This window comes from Miscanthus floridulus, chromosome 4 (genome assembly GCF_019320115.1).
Source record: "Miscanthus floridulus cultivar M001 chromosome 4, ASM1932011v1, whole genome shotgun sequence".
Lineage (NCBI taxonomy): Eukaryota > Viridiplantae > Streptophyta > Magnoliopsida > Poales > Poaceae > Miscanthus > Miscanthus floridulus.
In genome coordinates this window covers 100,664,692-100,680,789 of record NC_089583.1, presented here as the reverse complement: position 1 = coordinate 100,680,789, position 16,098 = coordinate 100,664,692, and the positions used below count along the sequence as shown (strand labels likewise).

The following is a 16,098-nucleotide window of genomic DNA, read 5'->3' as shown; positions in this document are numbered from 1 at the left end:
ATTGATTGCTATATTTTAGACAGTCATGTCTGGTAGGCAACTTTAAACCTTCATTCCAGCAATGTCTGAAGAAAGAACAATTCCAATGTAATTCGGCTTGTTTCCATTCATACCTCTCTTCTTTCAGTTGATGCTGGTATGCTTGATCCTTTAACTAATGCCGATAATCATTTTCTTTCTGCCGCTGCCACTTATTCAACAGAATCAGAGACATAACCCATGGCTTTGTCGTCTCTGCTTTTGATGTCTCCCCCTGCTCGTATCGGCTCTTTTGCTCGGCACGACGTCTTCTAATCTCTCTGTACTCGTCAGTCGATATTTGCATCTTGGGATCGACTGTTCCAGCTTCTTTTGATTTGGTTGATGTTAGGACCTTAGGTTTTCCTTTGAATAGCCCATCATCAACCTTGTTTAGATCTCCTAGGAAAGGATTATCATCAACTTTCATTTTCTGAGGCGTATCAAATTTGAGCCTCCCCTGCTGAATAGCCCTCTGTATATGCTGCCGGAAAATTCTGCATTCGTTGGTGGAATGAGAAGTAGCATTATGGAACTTGTAGAATTTCTTATTCTTTAATTGATCAGGGGGCAACATGACATGACCATCGGGCAACTTGATCTGCCCTTTCTCAAGTAAGAAATCAAAAAGCTTGTCTGATTTGGTGACATCAAAGTCATAGCTCTCCTCAACTCCTCTTCCCTAAGGATTTGGCACCATTATTGTCTTCTTGCCCTAATTCCATTCAGCTGCAGCAACCTCTTTTTGTTCATCTTCATAGCCGTCATCGACTGAGTATGGATCATAAGCTTTGGCTACTGTAGTGCTCTTCTGGAATCGGGTATCTCTGCGCATACTCTAGAATTGGCTATTAAGCGCTGCTACTCGTTGAGTCAATTGACTCAAATTGTCAAATTCTTGTCCCAGTAGCTTTTCTTTCCACATCGGCAGTATTCCTTGAATAGCTAAAATAGCTAGTTGATCATTGACCAAGTTTAAGGAGAAGCATAAGTTTTTAGTTTCTCGGAACCTCTAAAGAAATTCAGTGCCTGATTTATTAGTCTTCTGTCTTATAGTTGTCAGATCGGTAATCTTCTTTTCTCCAGTCCCAGTATAAAAATATGTATGAAATTTCTTCTCCAAGTTAGCCTAATTAGCAACAGAATCGACTGGCAATGATGAAAACTAAGTGAAGGCTAGCCCTGATAAGGACAAGGAGAAGAAACAAACTTGATGGGCATCCTCAACTGATGCTTCGCCCAATTATGTAAGATACCGACTAACATGTTCTATCGTGATTGTACTGTCTTGGCCAGTAAACTTAGCAAACTCTAGGAGACTATAATTTGTGGGAAGAACGACCAAATTATACCATTCTGGATATGGACGTTTGTATGAAAAGGTTAGCCCTTTTGGCTTCAGACTAAACTGATTCTTCATCATCTCGGTCACCCTCAGTAGTAATTCATCAGCTTGCGGATTTGGATTTCTTTGCACCTGCTGACCCATCTGTGGATTGAAATCTCGTGTGCCTTGGTATCCTGGATTTGGCATCATGTGAAGGGTGTTATAATCCACGCCATAGTGATACCCTTGTGGAATCTCGATCTGCTGGGTCTTTTGCTGGCTTGCTGCTTGAAGTCTCTGATTATAGACATAAGGATCTATATCTCTACGGATCCTTTGAATTAATGGTGCTATTTTTTGAGCCAACGACAGTATATGGCCTGATGTGCCAAAATTGATCACCTGGTTCTGACTTTGCCCCATCGGCTGTTGCACATGTTGTACTAACAGTCCAAGATTATACTATATCTGATTCGTAGTAGTTCCTTGAGCCTGTTCAGATGAACCCTGAACTGTCTGGACATCACCATTACTAGCTGGTGCCGCTTCTTAATGGCTGGTACCGACTTGATTAGTCCCTTGGGACGATGGATCTGGAATGTTGTAATAAGCCGATCCGCCTTGACCAACTGGAAATCCATAAATCGCCTCTCTCATGATGTTGTGGAATATATCCACGAAAGCTGCGTTATGGCTTGATATGTCATCACGAACAGATTTGTCTACAACTTCCTTAAAGAAGCACCTATCTTCATATTCAGTTGTATCTGTCTACCCGTGTAACATAACTCTTGGTAGTGGAAATTTCTGAACAATTGTGTTGTCACGTGTTTTGGTATAGGACAACAAACATTTGTTCTGAAACTCTTCTGTAGCTTTGCTGATGATACCCTTATCTCCATCAGGTAGATCTTCATAATGCAGCATAAGAATGTCGTTGTTGTTGTGAACCGCCATGATGATTGTAGGGTCCCACTGGGCATGCCAGAAACGTGTGTTGACACATAATTTTTGTCCCGTGCCGAGGACACACGCAGCAAGCTAGAAGGGTATGCTCGATGGAGCTATAGATCCGCCTAGCTTCAGCACAGGGATGGTCGACCCTGCATACTCCTCCCGAGACGTGTCAGTCAATTTGATCCTATAATTGACAAGGAGAGAAAAGTTATCAGTAATTAAGGGTGGAACTTGCCGGTGTTGTCAGACAGTCCCGAATGTGCGGCTCTGAGAGCCAATATGAAAGGAGATCGACTAAATAGTCGATTCCAGCATATTCATGAGAATAAATCGGTTAAAGTTCATTAGGTTGTATAAGAAGAATCAGTTATCATTTAAGATAAATATCGTTATTTTAGCAAATATTAATCAATGGCAATAAGATATCAACAATGATTGGTTTATGCTGAGCCAATGATTACAAGCAACCGAACCCTTTTTATATAAAGAAATCATTTAACACCATTTAACCGTTTAATAAAGATAAATCTAATGAACATGTTAGATCTCATCTATCGCTATGACCAGTAGGGCATGAGGCAAAATCATGCAGGCCGTAGAAATAACAATAGACTCGATGACCCTAACTCATTACTAATATCAGTGGGGCATGAGACAGAATCGTGCAGACCGTAATATAATAATAAGATCATGGGGCTAACATATCTTTCAACCTATCTTTACTTTAACGGTCTCATGATGCGAACTGTTTGTGAAAGCCCTCGATATCGGCTAAAACAGTCGATTCAGGCATAGCGCACAGTTAAAGTCATGCCTTATCCGGAATAGACCTACCGAATAAAGATCCCCACTCCATGGTGCTAACAGTGGGGTGTGAGGCAGAATCACACAGGCCGTGATAACGGGCCATGGAACGGTTTTCGCTAGCCAATAAATCTACTCAAGACGCAACATGCTTTAACCGCACGCTATGCACGATCAAGATTGATGTAAAACAGCCGATAAAACGTAACTCATCATTTAATGTACAGATTAGATCAGTTTTAGATTAACAAACGATGGGCTAAACAGGATATAAGGCCGATCTAGATCAATCACAATCGGACAGAGTGATATTATTGTAATTTAGATAAATAATGAAAGCAATAAGCAATATCGGTTATTTAATGAATCTACCAAAGACTGTCATTCTAAGGTAGAGCCGATAACTTGACCTTGATCTAGTTTATGCAGTGGGGGTTGACCGGATCGATGCAGCCATACTTGAACTAGGCAAGAATCGATAACTAACTTATACTAGAGTCACAGTGGAAGTCGATCGGATCGATGCAGCCATACGAACAGAGGTATAAGCCATGACGGTACTTACAACAAGCAGTGGAGGTCGACCGGTTCGATGCAGCCGTACTTGCTGAAGAACTCGTCGAGATCTACTCTACTCATACTCCTAAGAGATGGCCAGAGCCAAAAAAGTAAATGACTTGTATATTGGATTGATTTTTGTCCTTTACAATAGCCGGTGTTTGGTATTTATACTCGGAGTCTAAACATGAATCATACTCGAGCACGATTCGTTATAAATTTCCGGCATAAAAGAAAACATTCATAATTTAAGATAACTTGGACCCTAATCTTTCTCCTTTTGTAGAGTCCATTATGTTTTGTCCTGACGCCGATCGTAGCCTTTATCATTATCTGTCAGTGCTGCCTGAAGAAAGCCGATTCCGGTGCTGCATTCGAATTAGCTAATTCCGATCGGCACGTAATTGCTTCTTTGATTTTATGATCTTAGGAGTTTTAAGTCTCTGCGAGACTCCTTCTAAATTTTGGTGTAAACAGCTGGAGTAGGGTTGGAACTTAGGTTGCAAAACTTTTATGCGGTAGAACATTAGAAACACTTTCTAGACGCAAGGGGTGAAGTGCACTAAATATAGAGTTTAATTATTGTGTAGAATTTTAGAATTAACCAAATTCACTCATCTCTTGGTATCTCGATCCTTTCGATGCTTTAATTGTAGAAGTTGATGGAGTGTGTGTTTTCTACTGACAGGACACACGTCATGCATTCAATTCAAATACGAGTGTACACATAGGCGAGATCATGTCCGTCATGCTTTTGAAAAAAATAGTCATGTGGAGTATTTTATCAGTTCTTAGGTTTTCAAAAGGACGAAGTACTTGTTAATTTTTTTTATAACAATGTTTAGCTAGGTAGCAATCCGGACCATTAATTTCAAGTGTTTGGTGACCAGGATTGCCGGCCACACCGATGATGGGCTCGTAAAGTAGCCACTTGAATTTGTCCGCGCCAAATCACCCAAGCAGAAGCCAACAAAAGTGCAAAGATCAAATAATCAGGACCCAGATCGAAAAATCTAGGACGGAAGAAATAGCAACCACAAGCAAGTGGCCACCTTTGGGTGGATGTTGGATGAAATAGCAGCCACAGGCAAGTGGCGGCTACCTGTGTGGTTGTGTCATCCGATTTCTGGCCCATCCCATCTTCCACCTCCCTTCTCTAGTTCTCTGTTCCTCAGCAGCAAGTTCAGCACACCGGCGATGGCCTCCACCGCCACCTTCCCGTCCACCCTCGCCACCAGGTCCGCGGCAACCGCTAGCCTGCGCAGCGCCGTGCCGACCGGCGCCAAGATCGTCAGGTTCTTGCCCGCCCAGATCAGCCGCACGGGGCGCGCGGCTGTGCTGCCCACGCCGAGGGCGGCGGTCTCGGGCGCTGAGAAGGCGCAGCCGGCGCCGTCGAGCAAGCACGAGCGCGTGGTCAGGGTGCGCAGCACCCAGGAGTTCGACGACGCGCTCAAGGCCGCCAAGAACCGGCTGGTGGTGGTAGAGTTCGCGGCGAGCGACAGCGAGAGCAGCAGCCAGATCTACCCGACCATGGTGCAGCTCAGCCGCACCTGCGGCGACGTCGACTTCCTGCTCGTCCTGGGCGACGAGTCGGAGGCCACCAAGGAGCTGTTCCGCCGGGAGGGCATCACGCAGGTGCCCCACTTCAACTTCTACAAAGGCGCCGAGAAGGTGCACGAGGAGGAGGCCATCGGCCCCGAGCGGCTCGCCGGCGACGTCCTCTACTACGGCGACAGCCACTCGGCGGTGGTGCAGCTGCACTCGCGGGAGGACGTGGAGGCGCTCATCAACCAACACCGCGGCGACAAGGGCAAGCTCGTCGTGCTGGACGTCGGCCTCAAGCACTGCGGACCCTGCGTCAAGGTGTACCCCACCGTGCTGAAGCTGTCGCGGTCCATGGTCGACAACACCGTCTTCGCGCGCATGAACGGCGACGAGAACGACAGCTGCATGGAGTTCCTCAGGGACATGAAAATCGTCGAGGTGCCCACTTTCGTCTTCATCAGGGACGGCCAGATCGTCGGCCGCTACGTCGGCTCCGGCAAGGGGGAGCTCATCGGTGAGATCCTCAGATACAACGGCGTCAGGGTCACCTACTGAAGAGTCAGAGCAAGCGCCAAGCAGCAATTCACACACATATGAACTCAGAACAGCATGCAAATTGAAGATACAAAATTTTAAATTAGTGCCTCCCGGTTGAAGATTGCGGTGTCCAAGGACGTCACAGCCGAGGCGTTGTTGTTGAAACCCCCTCCCCCAACAGTAACTTGTCTCACGCGCATAGGGTGATCCTTCGTCGTCGGTGCTTAGATTTCTTTGGTTATTGTCATTGTGTGGGTTTGTGGTGTTCTAGTCTTCTTCTTTATCCATACAATACATGCCCGACAAAGCTCTTGTCGGTAGCTCTTTGAATTTATGTTTCTTTGGTTATTGTCGTTATGTGGGTTTGTGGTGTTGTAGTCTTCTTTGTCAATATATGGTTTGTTGTGTCGTAGTCTTCTTCTTTGTCCATACATGCCTGGCAAAGCTCTTGTCGGTAGCTCTTCAATTTTTTTTTAAAAAAAAACTGCAACATCCATCCATGATTCGTCGATCTTTAGACTATTTGTTGTTTACCATTACCATACTTGCTCGTTAATCGCTACTATTTTCAATAGTAATAGTACAATTCTAGAGTGATAGCAGCTGCGACTTTGCAACTTTCATCTTGTGTGTTGATCTATCAGCTTGATTGTCCAACTATCTTGCAAAGTAGCAAATTTACATTCTACTACAGTCGAGAAAAAACCGTATTTTTGTATTTCACACATGGACGATTCTTTCGATTATTGAACTCCAGGAAATGGTATAGCCACAGATTTTGTTTCAACTTTGCCAATTTCCATACCACGAAATACCTACGGTGGAATCCACATCCAACAAAAGAACCGCTCAACAAGAGACCAGTATCACCAAACATTTGTCAACCCAACTAGGTGGTCTGAAAATATCGCAAACATGCATTTTTTTCAGCCGCCAAGCTGCAAAAGACAATAAAGTGTAAGTGTGCCAACCATGTGACTGGAAAAATATCAACTCCGGCTTGGGGAGTTGCACCGTGTCCACCACTTTTACATTTCACAGGAAAATGATACGTCAGATATCGGTTTCACCACTCCAAGATCTTTTACCCAGCTGTTAGCTGGGGAGTAACACCAAGCACTGGTTAGAAGTGAACTTCTATGGTGTCGGCCTGCTGAATGCCCTTACAGGGAGAGATCTCTGTGCTATCAGATTATATAGCTGACAGATATTCAGAAAATTTCAGGGGATTACATACATACATAATTTCTCCTAGGAATCTGACCTACACTACACATGCTACCAGGCTGATTTTGTAAACTACACCAAGTGCGCCCTAGAGCAACACAATGCTATTGCTCTTGCTCTGCCGCCTCCTCCCCCTCCTCTTCATCAGCTGCCCACCAAGCAAGAAGACCAAGGCCATCTCCTTTAATACTTCCCTGCAGAGACATTACCACACTTACTCACCAAAACATGAACTGACAAAATTCAGTATATTAGTATAATATAATCCTCTCAAGAGGCATGCAAAGATGTTATGTTTGACAGAATAAGGGAATCAGAGCATAATACGATCCAGATTATGGGATTCGTCTATTTATGTAGTTTATCAATGCAAGGAATTGTGTGTTCCGCGTTCTAGATTTGACACCATGCATGATGCATGGAATGCATAGCAAATAACATTACTTTTGTGCATAGACTATGCAAGGAATCGTGTATAAAGTGTGCTAGATTTGACACTGCATAATGACATGGCACGGTGGCAGGTTTGACATGGCAATGACAAGTTGCAATGCAGACACAAGTAAAGCAATGTGCACCCAAAAAATACCAGCTAGCTTCACATGACCTCGCAACTTTTGCCTTGCCATCTATCACAAGCTTCACATGACGTCTCCACTTCCCACATGTAAACACAGTCATGCACTGACAACTTGGAATTAACGTTTCTCATACACTGAACAACACTAGACACGTTAATGGGACTAAGGCCCAATGTCTTCGCTTCAACATAGGTCTATAACATATCAAGCCACCAAATTGGATACCACATCACAACAAAATAACTGGCTCAGCTTATAAGATATAAAATGAATAAATGTCATGTAAGCAAAACAATGGTTTACAATTTGTAGATCCTACACGGAAGTCATTTGCCAAAGCATGATATTAATCAGAAATCACCATACATGAATATAAACAGAGTCAGGCTGCATATGCACAGCAATATGCATACAGGGAAGTGCTTACACAAAAAGCATGAAAAGACAACATTCAGCATATTAAGAGAATAATTCTCTCGAAAGGCATATGCAAAGAGGTTATATTTGACAGAATAAGGGAATCCAAGAAGCAAAATCCATATTATGGGATTAGAAATGTTTTTGTGTTATCCAACTATCCAAGGCCCACATGGGCTTCACTCCGACATTATAAAATATCAACTATCAAGCCACCAAATTGGATGAGTCACGTCAGAATAAAATAACTGGCACAGCTTATAAGATACAACAAAAAAACTTATGCAAGTACAACTTGAAGCAATGCTCAAGAATCTACCATACAGAATGAGGATAGATGTAGATGCTTACAACAATCTGCATTGGAGCAAATGGTGGGTCATCCTCCTTTTGGTCAATTGGGATAGGTGGGTATTTTGTGCTAGAAACCAAGAACCTTATCTGTACAATGTTTGGATTGGTCACGAGTTTGGTCGGGGCAGCAACCATAGGAAGTAGTCATTGTTTTGCAATAAACAAAAACTAAACTAAAGCACAAATTTGATGTACCTCGTCATCTAGATCTAGATAAAGCTCATCACCATCTTCAGTCTTCAGCATCCACCTACCATCTGGTCCCCTGGAAATTCAATGAACAGTGAACACAGATGAGAACTAAAGAAAAATACACTGAACCTTATGCAGAAAATACTTTCTTCAGAAACAGAGGAAAAGATCAGTGTTTCATCAATGCAATAAGTTAAACTAAGGTTCTTTTAACTGCATTGAAAGTGCTACCTACATGCTGGAGAGAGCAATCTTTTTCCGTAATTTTTTTCCCAAGTCAAATTTCATTTTAGTTTCTCGCAGGCTATGTAATGGTTTTACAGTCCCATAACAATTAAGTCGAATGGAGTACACTATACACTGACATGATAACTAACATAATTTAGGTCATACTACAGATGTAAAAGGATGAGTGGTTGAAATGCTACTTCAAGACAAACAAAAAAAAGGGGGCAGACCCAGTGCCGGAGGCTCCCACATGAGTGGGGTCTGGGGAAGGGATAAACCGAGACAAGCCTTTCCCCCGCAAAATCTGCGGAGAGGCTGCTTCGAACCCACGACCTGGTGACTCAGTGAGACACCTCTCACCACTGCACCAGGCCTGCCCTTCAAGACAAACCAAAACTAAATTGTACAATATAACTCCAGAAGCACATATCAACTTTAAATAATACTAGTGATTTATATACTGCCACAATAAATTAGCAAAACAGGTGGTGCACAACCTTACTGTGCCAAACTGCATCAAGTGTCCAGGTATGGAAATGTCACTGAAGAAATCAAGTGAAACTGCAAAAGAACCAGGTCTATTAGCTAAAAGCAATGTAGTTACGACGATAAAGGGCAGACCCAGTGCCGGAGGCTCCCACATGAGTGGGGTCTGGGGAGGGGATAAACCGAGACAAGCCTTTCCCCCGCAAAATTTGCGGAGAGGCTGCTTCGAACCCACGACCTGATGACTCAGTGAGACAGCTCTCACCACTGCACCAGGCCTGCCCTTCTAATGTAGTTACGATGATATCATACGTATTTGATGTTTCATTTAATTCTCAGAACAGGAATGGAGCATTTAAATTTTGTAGCAACCATTTCAACCAGGTAATGCACCATGCTTGTAAAAATGAAATTAATATTTCCAATAAAACATTTAGTTTGGAAGTGTTAGGCTAATAGGCTTAAAATTTATTCATGCATGGCACAGATTAGACATGAGCAAACCATTTGGACCTTTTGTTTAAAAGTTAGGGCATACAATTTTGAAAGTATGAACAAAATGCAAAGTAAAGTTATTATAGAAAGCTAAAATACAGCACCAGAAAGGACCATGGACAGTTCACATGAGGGCAGGAATCAAGAGGTTTCTACTGAAGCAGTTCTCCAAATGAACTCACCCTGCAACCCCTTATCATCATATCCAATAATCCTCCCAACAAGAACCTCCCCATTAAAAGGCTTGAACATCAGCAAACGAAATGAAACCTATCCAAAACAGGAACAAGGAAATCCTGAGCATAATTTGCAAAGTGTAGGAAGCCCCAGAATTGAAATAAATAACTTTGCAGAGATCAGATATATTATAATAATACAAATATACAATACTGGAAGAAAGGGTATCACTGTTAAAAAGGTGTGTAATTCTAGTTAGAAAGGGTTCTTCGTGTATCATAACTTTTTTTTCTACAACGGGAAACCCAAATTTCATTACCATTCAGCAAAGAAATTACAATAACCATGTATCGTAACTTGTTATACTGAAATCAAGTCATTACTAGGTAGCAACACTCTAGATTACAAATTCATGTCAACAAACTAATTAGCATTGTTTTTTTGACAAATGGAAGAACTGGATCTTAGCATCATAACTAAAAATAATCAATTAGAAAATACAGCCTGGGAACCATCACGGATTTTTGAACTAAATTGCTAAGTGCCTCAGTGGCAAGGCCATTGGAAAGAGAAAAATGCTGGGAAAATATGCATATTTTGCCTTTCAAGTGATGGGCAAGTAGCTATCATACTCATACATGAAGAGAAGAAAAAACAACAATAGGATAAATCAAAAAAGCTAATATTTCCGCTCTAGCACAGCAACCAAATGCTAAGCACTACTAGAAACAGTTTTAAGTAATTAGTGAGCACCAATTAGAAGGAAACTGGACAAAAGATAAATATTAACTGAGATTTCACATCTTGCTTGCAATTTATCACAAATTAAAGAGTGTGAAAAAGGCAACATAGCAGCACCCATGTCGCATGATTTGGAAGGTCACGTTTTATGGGAATCACAATACTTCCACAAACTTACCTTCAATAAAACATTAATGCAAGCATATTACTATACCAAGAATATAATATAACATAATAAGAGATACACAAGGCATGCTTTACTTTATAGGTCGAGCAGCCCTCTCCTGGATGGATGGAACCACCTTCAATGGATCTGATATCATAGACAGACACGCACAGCCCAAGGTTTGCGATTACCTGCATCGTACGCGAAACGCAAACAGATACACACATTTAGGAACCACCAAAATGTTGTGAGCAAATGGGTTTAGTCCGAGTATTGCTGCACTCCGAGCAAAAATTCCAAACAATGCTAATGCCACGGCTAAACGGAACCGACATCCGCGTTACCTTGTCCAAGAAGAGCCTCTCGAGCTCGGTCTTGATGGCGTCGGGGAGGGGGCGGCTCAGCAGGTGCGGCGGCATCGGTAGGTCGTGCTCGATCTGGCTCAGCGTGAACATCCTTCCCGCCTTCCCACCTGCCTAGAACAACAGGCCACCGAGGAGCCTAATCGAGGAGGGAGGCGCCGTGCTTGGATGCGCCGAATTGATTGCTGGAGCCTGCAGGCGGCGCCGGTGCGCCCCTGTCCCGTTGGGTGTGGCTCCCAGCGAGGACCGACGGGAGCGAACGCAGGGCTGCCTGAGCCTCGGTGAGGAAGCGAGCCGGTGATGATGGGGAGCGAACGCAAGGCTGCCTGCGCCTAGGTGAGGAAGCGAGCCGGCGACGACGGGAAGGAAGCGACGGCGACGGCGAAGGAGGCGCCGCGAGGTATAGGGTTTTTACCTGACCAGCTCGATAGGTTAGAAATGGGCCCTGTACTTGTTCGGGCCACCATCCAGGGATCCAGAAGGACGAAATATTTTTGTGTATGGGTGGCCCAATTGGCCCGCGAGCAAATCTGGGTCGAGCCTGAGCTAGCTCTAACCTCGAGCCCAACAACTCATTAAGTAGAGGCATCTTTGTTCCTTTTTTTTCTGCTCAAAATAAATCTTTGTTTTTTTTTGGAGAATCTGTTCTTTTTTTTGGTGGGACTCACCGGCGGCATATTTGGCCACACTAGTCGAAGTTGCACTTGAAAGTCTTGTTTTGACAGGTTCAAGCAAACACAACGTCATGCAAATTCTTACAGCTGCAAAAAGTTCTTGCGCGTAGCTAAACGCAAAAATGACATTACTTTAGCACATTATAGATTTGCCATGAGAAGGTGCAGATACCCATCGGGGCTGCTGTTCGCTGGGCTGTGCACTTGAGCTGCCCCTTCCTCCCAAAGGAAGCCTTAGAGCTGCAAGCGGAGGCGAGTAAGCATCTGATGTTTATCTATCTTTGTATCGGTCCAATTAAAATAGTCATGAAGCATAGCATAGTTACAAGGAAAAAAGCATATACATGACATGCATATGCAACTACAATATATTGAGAAAAAAGCTTAAGACAACTACAAGTATTGAGGAAAAGGTGACCTTAAACATTTAATGCAACAACAATGATAGATCTTAGCGAAAGGGTTTGTCGACCAGTAGTTATAAGAGCCTCAGTAGTATCTCAAGTCCTGAGTTCAACTTCTCGTGGGAGCAAATTTTCTAGGATTTTAACGGTGTCGTGCTTTTAGTGGTGGGTGACTTTCTCGTCGAAAGTGGCGCTAGTTCTGAGATCTCGTGCTCATTTGGGATTTCCTTTTCCGTTTCTGGATTTCCTTTTCCTTTTCGATATCCTAGCTAGTTATACCTTCGCCGCCCAGCTCGTCCTCCTATAAGATGTTTTGGTTTGAGAATCATTGTAGGACGAAGGAAGTGATTGTTAACTTTGGTGGTAGGTAATATGAACACCGATTGTTAGAAGTGATCAAGGATCGTGTTTACGTTGGTTTTTTATGGATACGAGAGGAGCGCGGGGTAGTTTGGGGAAGTAAAAAGAAAGTGAGATGAAAGAATTTCTTCGCTCTTTAATATTAGGTATAGATATAGATAGATTAGATACTCTCGCTTTTTCTAGAGGTATTATTTTTACTATATATGTAGACATGGTGTATATTTAAAAACTATATATCTAAAAAAGTCAAAAACTTTTATAATTTGGAACGGAGGGTAGAGGAGAAATGGATCAGAGACGTGTTGAACAATTAATGAACCGTCACGAGTCGGGACCTGTGCGCCCCTACCCTAGTAAATGGCGGCGCGCCGACACCAGCCGCCCGCTGTCCCACCACAAGTACAATTCGATTAGAAGACGGTGCGACGAAGGACTAGAAGAAAGGTGCTCGGCGAGTCAAGGTTCTTTAGCCGCTTCTCCACACCTGCCACCTTCTTCGCCGAGGTTCTTCTCTCTCTACTTGCTTCATCTGATCAGTCGTAGCTAAATGTATGAAAGGAATAAGGCCTAAAGGGGCAGAAAGGCAAGGTGGAGGAAGACCTTTGGCCATCGCAATTAGCTCTCTCCTTCCTTACTCTCTTCTATCTCATGTTCGGTGTTTTTGACGCAAGATCTCATGTTGGTGTTGTACACCAATATTAACGAATCTTTTTTTGTGAGAGTGTACAGAGGGACCGAGGGAGGAGCTTCAACCTTTTCTTATCCCAAAGAGGTACAAGGCCATTCAACGAAGGATCAAATCGAGGTTTATGCACTTTACTTGGCGTCGCTATCATTTTACAGGCTACCACAAACACAACACAAACACAAACAACACAAACACAACACAAAAGTGGATTTGTATGATTGCTAATCTTGTCTGACATATGTTATGTACATGGCGCGAACCCGTCATATTTCTCCGTTCGCTTAGATAGGTCACCAGCTAATTCAGCAAAAATCCATATAATTCCCAAATAATCGTAAGTTACCTATGGGTTCGAGTCAACACATCCCTCGGGACCTCTAATGTCCTTCGCTAACACATTTACTAAAACAGACTGATAACGAATCAGCATAAGCCAAATTTCAGCGAAACGAACAGGTCCAATGAATTCTTTTCACATCTCCTGAGTATTCTAGTTAGTCGTCCTTTGCCACCTTATTTCATGAAGAAAAAAGTTTTCAGCTCTTCCAACGTCCTGGGGGCCTCTTTTCTGAGACATCGATCACCTTCGGCTCAGCAAGCCAAGCGAAAAAATAAGTATGGCTGCCAATGCTTTTAAGCTTGGTGTAGCAAAAACAATTCATAATTAGTTTTTCCATCCAAGTTCAACACAGATGAGCATGGTTACCACGTGTTTTCATGATGGCTCGTCGTGTACTGTTGTTAGTTTCTAATTCATAATTTCCTGAGAATGCGTTTAGCAATGAAGGAAATCTAACTTCGGAATTGCACATGGTTGCCCCTTCGCATACAAACCGCAAAACTAGTTAGCCTTCGCGTTTACAAACTTTAATCCTTCAGAACATTTACCCTTTCCGAAATAGAACAATTTTTTATGTAGCCGAAAGTCGTATTATTTTGCTTCGCTCTCGCATTATTCGTTTCCGTCGAATAGTCGCAGTTTGCATCGGTTATTCACTCATCAAATGCTTGTCATTTTTTTATTTTTTTATATATAGCCATCAGCCATCGCTTATTCATTGTTCATCGATTTTTTCACTAAGATAAAAATAAAGCATCGGGTCGAACTCTTCTTTGGTGTTAAGGCGTAGTACCTGTAAATAATCATTGCTACCCGAAAAAGGTAGAAGAACGGAACATATTCCGGGACATACAATGCATTACAAACGTGTGATCATTACTATTCAACTCGGTATTCTATTCTACTTCTACTTTTAAAATTAAAGGGTATTCTGAAAGAGGTATTTCTTTTGTTTTTACAATAGCTTTCTTTTGAATATAATTTCAAGTTCGATTAGAAGGATAGAAAGGCAAAAGAAAGCTAGTCCACTAGACCATAAATAACATGATGATTTATACTTAATAACATTGATTGTTTTTTGTGCGAATACAATCATCGCATTGTGGGCCATCTCTGCAGTCCGCTACTGAAGCCCAAGCCGTCTTTTTTCACCCGACTTTTTGTTTTTCACGCGCGCTCTGCATCTATGACTTGCCTGTTAATATATCGCTAATATATATAGCTTGCCCAGTTTATTAAGCAAGGTGCGAAAGTATAAGATTCGCATGAAGCAAAGTTATCAAAGTGATAGAAATACTTGCAACAGTTTTAGTTGCAGATTAAAAATCAGTCCAAGCAACTTAATTTCTCACTAGCCATTCGGAAACGATCATATATTCATATTTTTGCATTTTATTTACAATTTTATATCTCAAACATGCTGGAATCCACCGTTATGAGTATCTCTCACCCTTTCTCAACTAACTCATTTATGTAGCATGTTTGTTCCTCGAGTGTAGCATTATACACAAGTTACCTTGTTCCCCGTCTAGTATGGGTTTCCATATGGTCACTAACTTTCGTTGAATATACTAGTTTTTATGGCACACTGGGTTTCACTATATATTGATCTTTACAATATTGGCTTTCTAAAAAATTATGGATTTCTTTGATCATTGATATTCAGAAAGCATTGGTGTTGTGTGTATAGGTATTCGAAATTAATTGGCCTTCATCAATCAACGAATTTCATTGACAATCAACATTCACAATATTATCATTCCTCTACATTAGGAATCAACATCTTCTATTTTGCCCTCATCATCAATTTGGAGTGGGGGATCACCATCGACATCCTCACCTTCGCTTTTGCCATCAATTTGGAGGGGGGTCGCCATCTATGATATATGTGACAACAAGCGTGCCTACGTCATCTAATTTAAGCACGTGAAACGATTTCTCACAAGCGCTAGCCAAGAGGGGCTAGGCGAGGAGCGCATTGGACTAAGCAATCCGCCCGAAGATGTAAGCCTTGCCTGGCACCCATGAGCAAATCTTGAAGACTTGTCGTGATCATCTACGACTAACTCACCTACGTCGACTACTTTGCCTACATTAATTTCTTCGGTGAAGGTTCAATTATGAAGAGAAGATATTGAGGGCTCAAGGCCATGCAGAGGAGCACTACGTCAGAATACCCCATCACTGCCGGTTCAAAATACCCCATCATTGTCGGATTTTGAACCGGCACAACCATACCGGCAGTGATGAGGGTAAGCTATCACTGTCGGTTCCTACAAACCGGCAGTGTTCTTCAACTTCACTGTCGGTTCTTTACACAACCGGCAGTGTTCATTTCAACCAACACTGCCGGTTCATAAGACCACCCGGTAGAGCTCAGTTCCAACAACACTGTCGGTTTGTATTTCAACCGACAGTGTTGTAGTAAGAATCACTGTCGGTTTGTGTCAACACTGC

The 16,098-nt window shown here is 42.6% G+C and overlaps 2 protein-coding genes across 2 annotated transcripts; one reads left to right on the top strand and one right to left on the bottom strand.

Moving 5' to 3' along the window:
• The first annotated feature begins 4,656 nt into the window (after window positions 1–4,656).
• On the top strand, window positions 4,657–6,164 carry LOC136552331 (thioredoxin-like protein CDSP32, chloroplastic). Its single transcript, XM_066543871.1, has one exon. It carries the CDS (start codon window positions 4,727–4,729, stop codon window positions 5,762–5,764), a length of 1,038 nt encoding a protein of 345 aa, XP_066399968.1. The 5' UTR covers window positions 4,657–4,726; the 3' UTR covers window positions 5,765–6,164.
• A 540-nt stretch (window positions 6,165–6,704) lies between these two features.
• LOC136552330 (DNA-directed RNA polymerase III subunit rpc8-like) lies at window positions 6,705–11,636 on the bottom strand. Its single transcript, XM_066543870.1, has 7 exons — window positions 11,155–11,636; window positions 10,906–11,001; window positions 9,909–9,996; window positions 9,243–9,306; window positions 8,521–8,590; window positions 8,323–8,412; window positions 6,705–7,167 (listed from the first exon to the last, which is right to left on the bottom strand). Exons 1-7 carry the CDS (start codon window positions 11,263–11,265, stop codon window positions 7,078–7,080), a joined length of 609 nt encoding a protein of 202 aa, XP_066399967.1. The 5' UTR covers window positions 11,266–11,636; the 3' UTR covers window positions 6,705–7,077.
• Between the last annotated feature and the right edge of the window lie 4,462 nt (window positions 11,637–16,098).

Coding starts and splice junctions, on each gene's coding strand:
- LOC136552330 (XM_066543870.1), bottom strand. CDS start 11,265: ATGTTCACGCTGAGCCAGATCGAGCACGACCTACCGATGCCGCCGCAC. Junction 9,307..9,908: donor TGATGATAAGGGGTTGCAGG/GTGAGTTCATTT, acceptor GTTCTTTTGCAG/TTTCACTTGATTTCTTCAGT. Junction 8,591..9,242: donor ATGCAGTTTGGCACAGTAAG/GTTGTGCACCAC, acceptor TTGAATTTCCAG/GGGACCAGATGGTAGGTGGA.
- LOC136552331 (XM_066543871.1), top strand. CDS start 4,727: ATGTTGGATGAAATAGCAGCCACAGGCAAGTGGCGGCTACCTGTGTGG.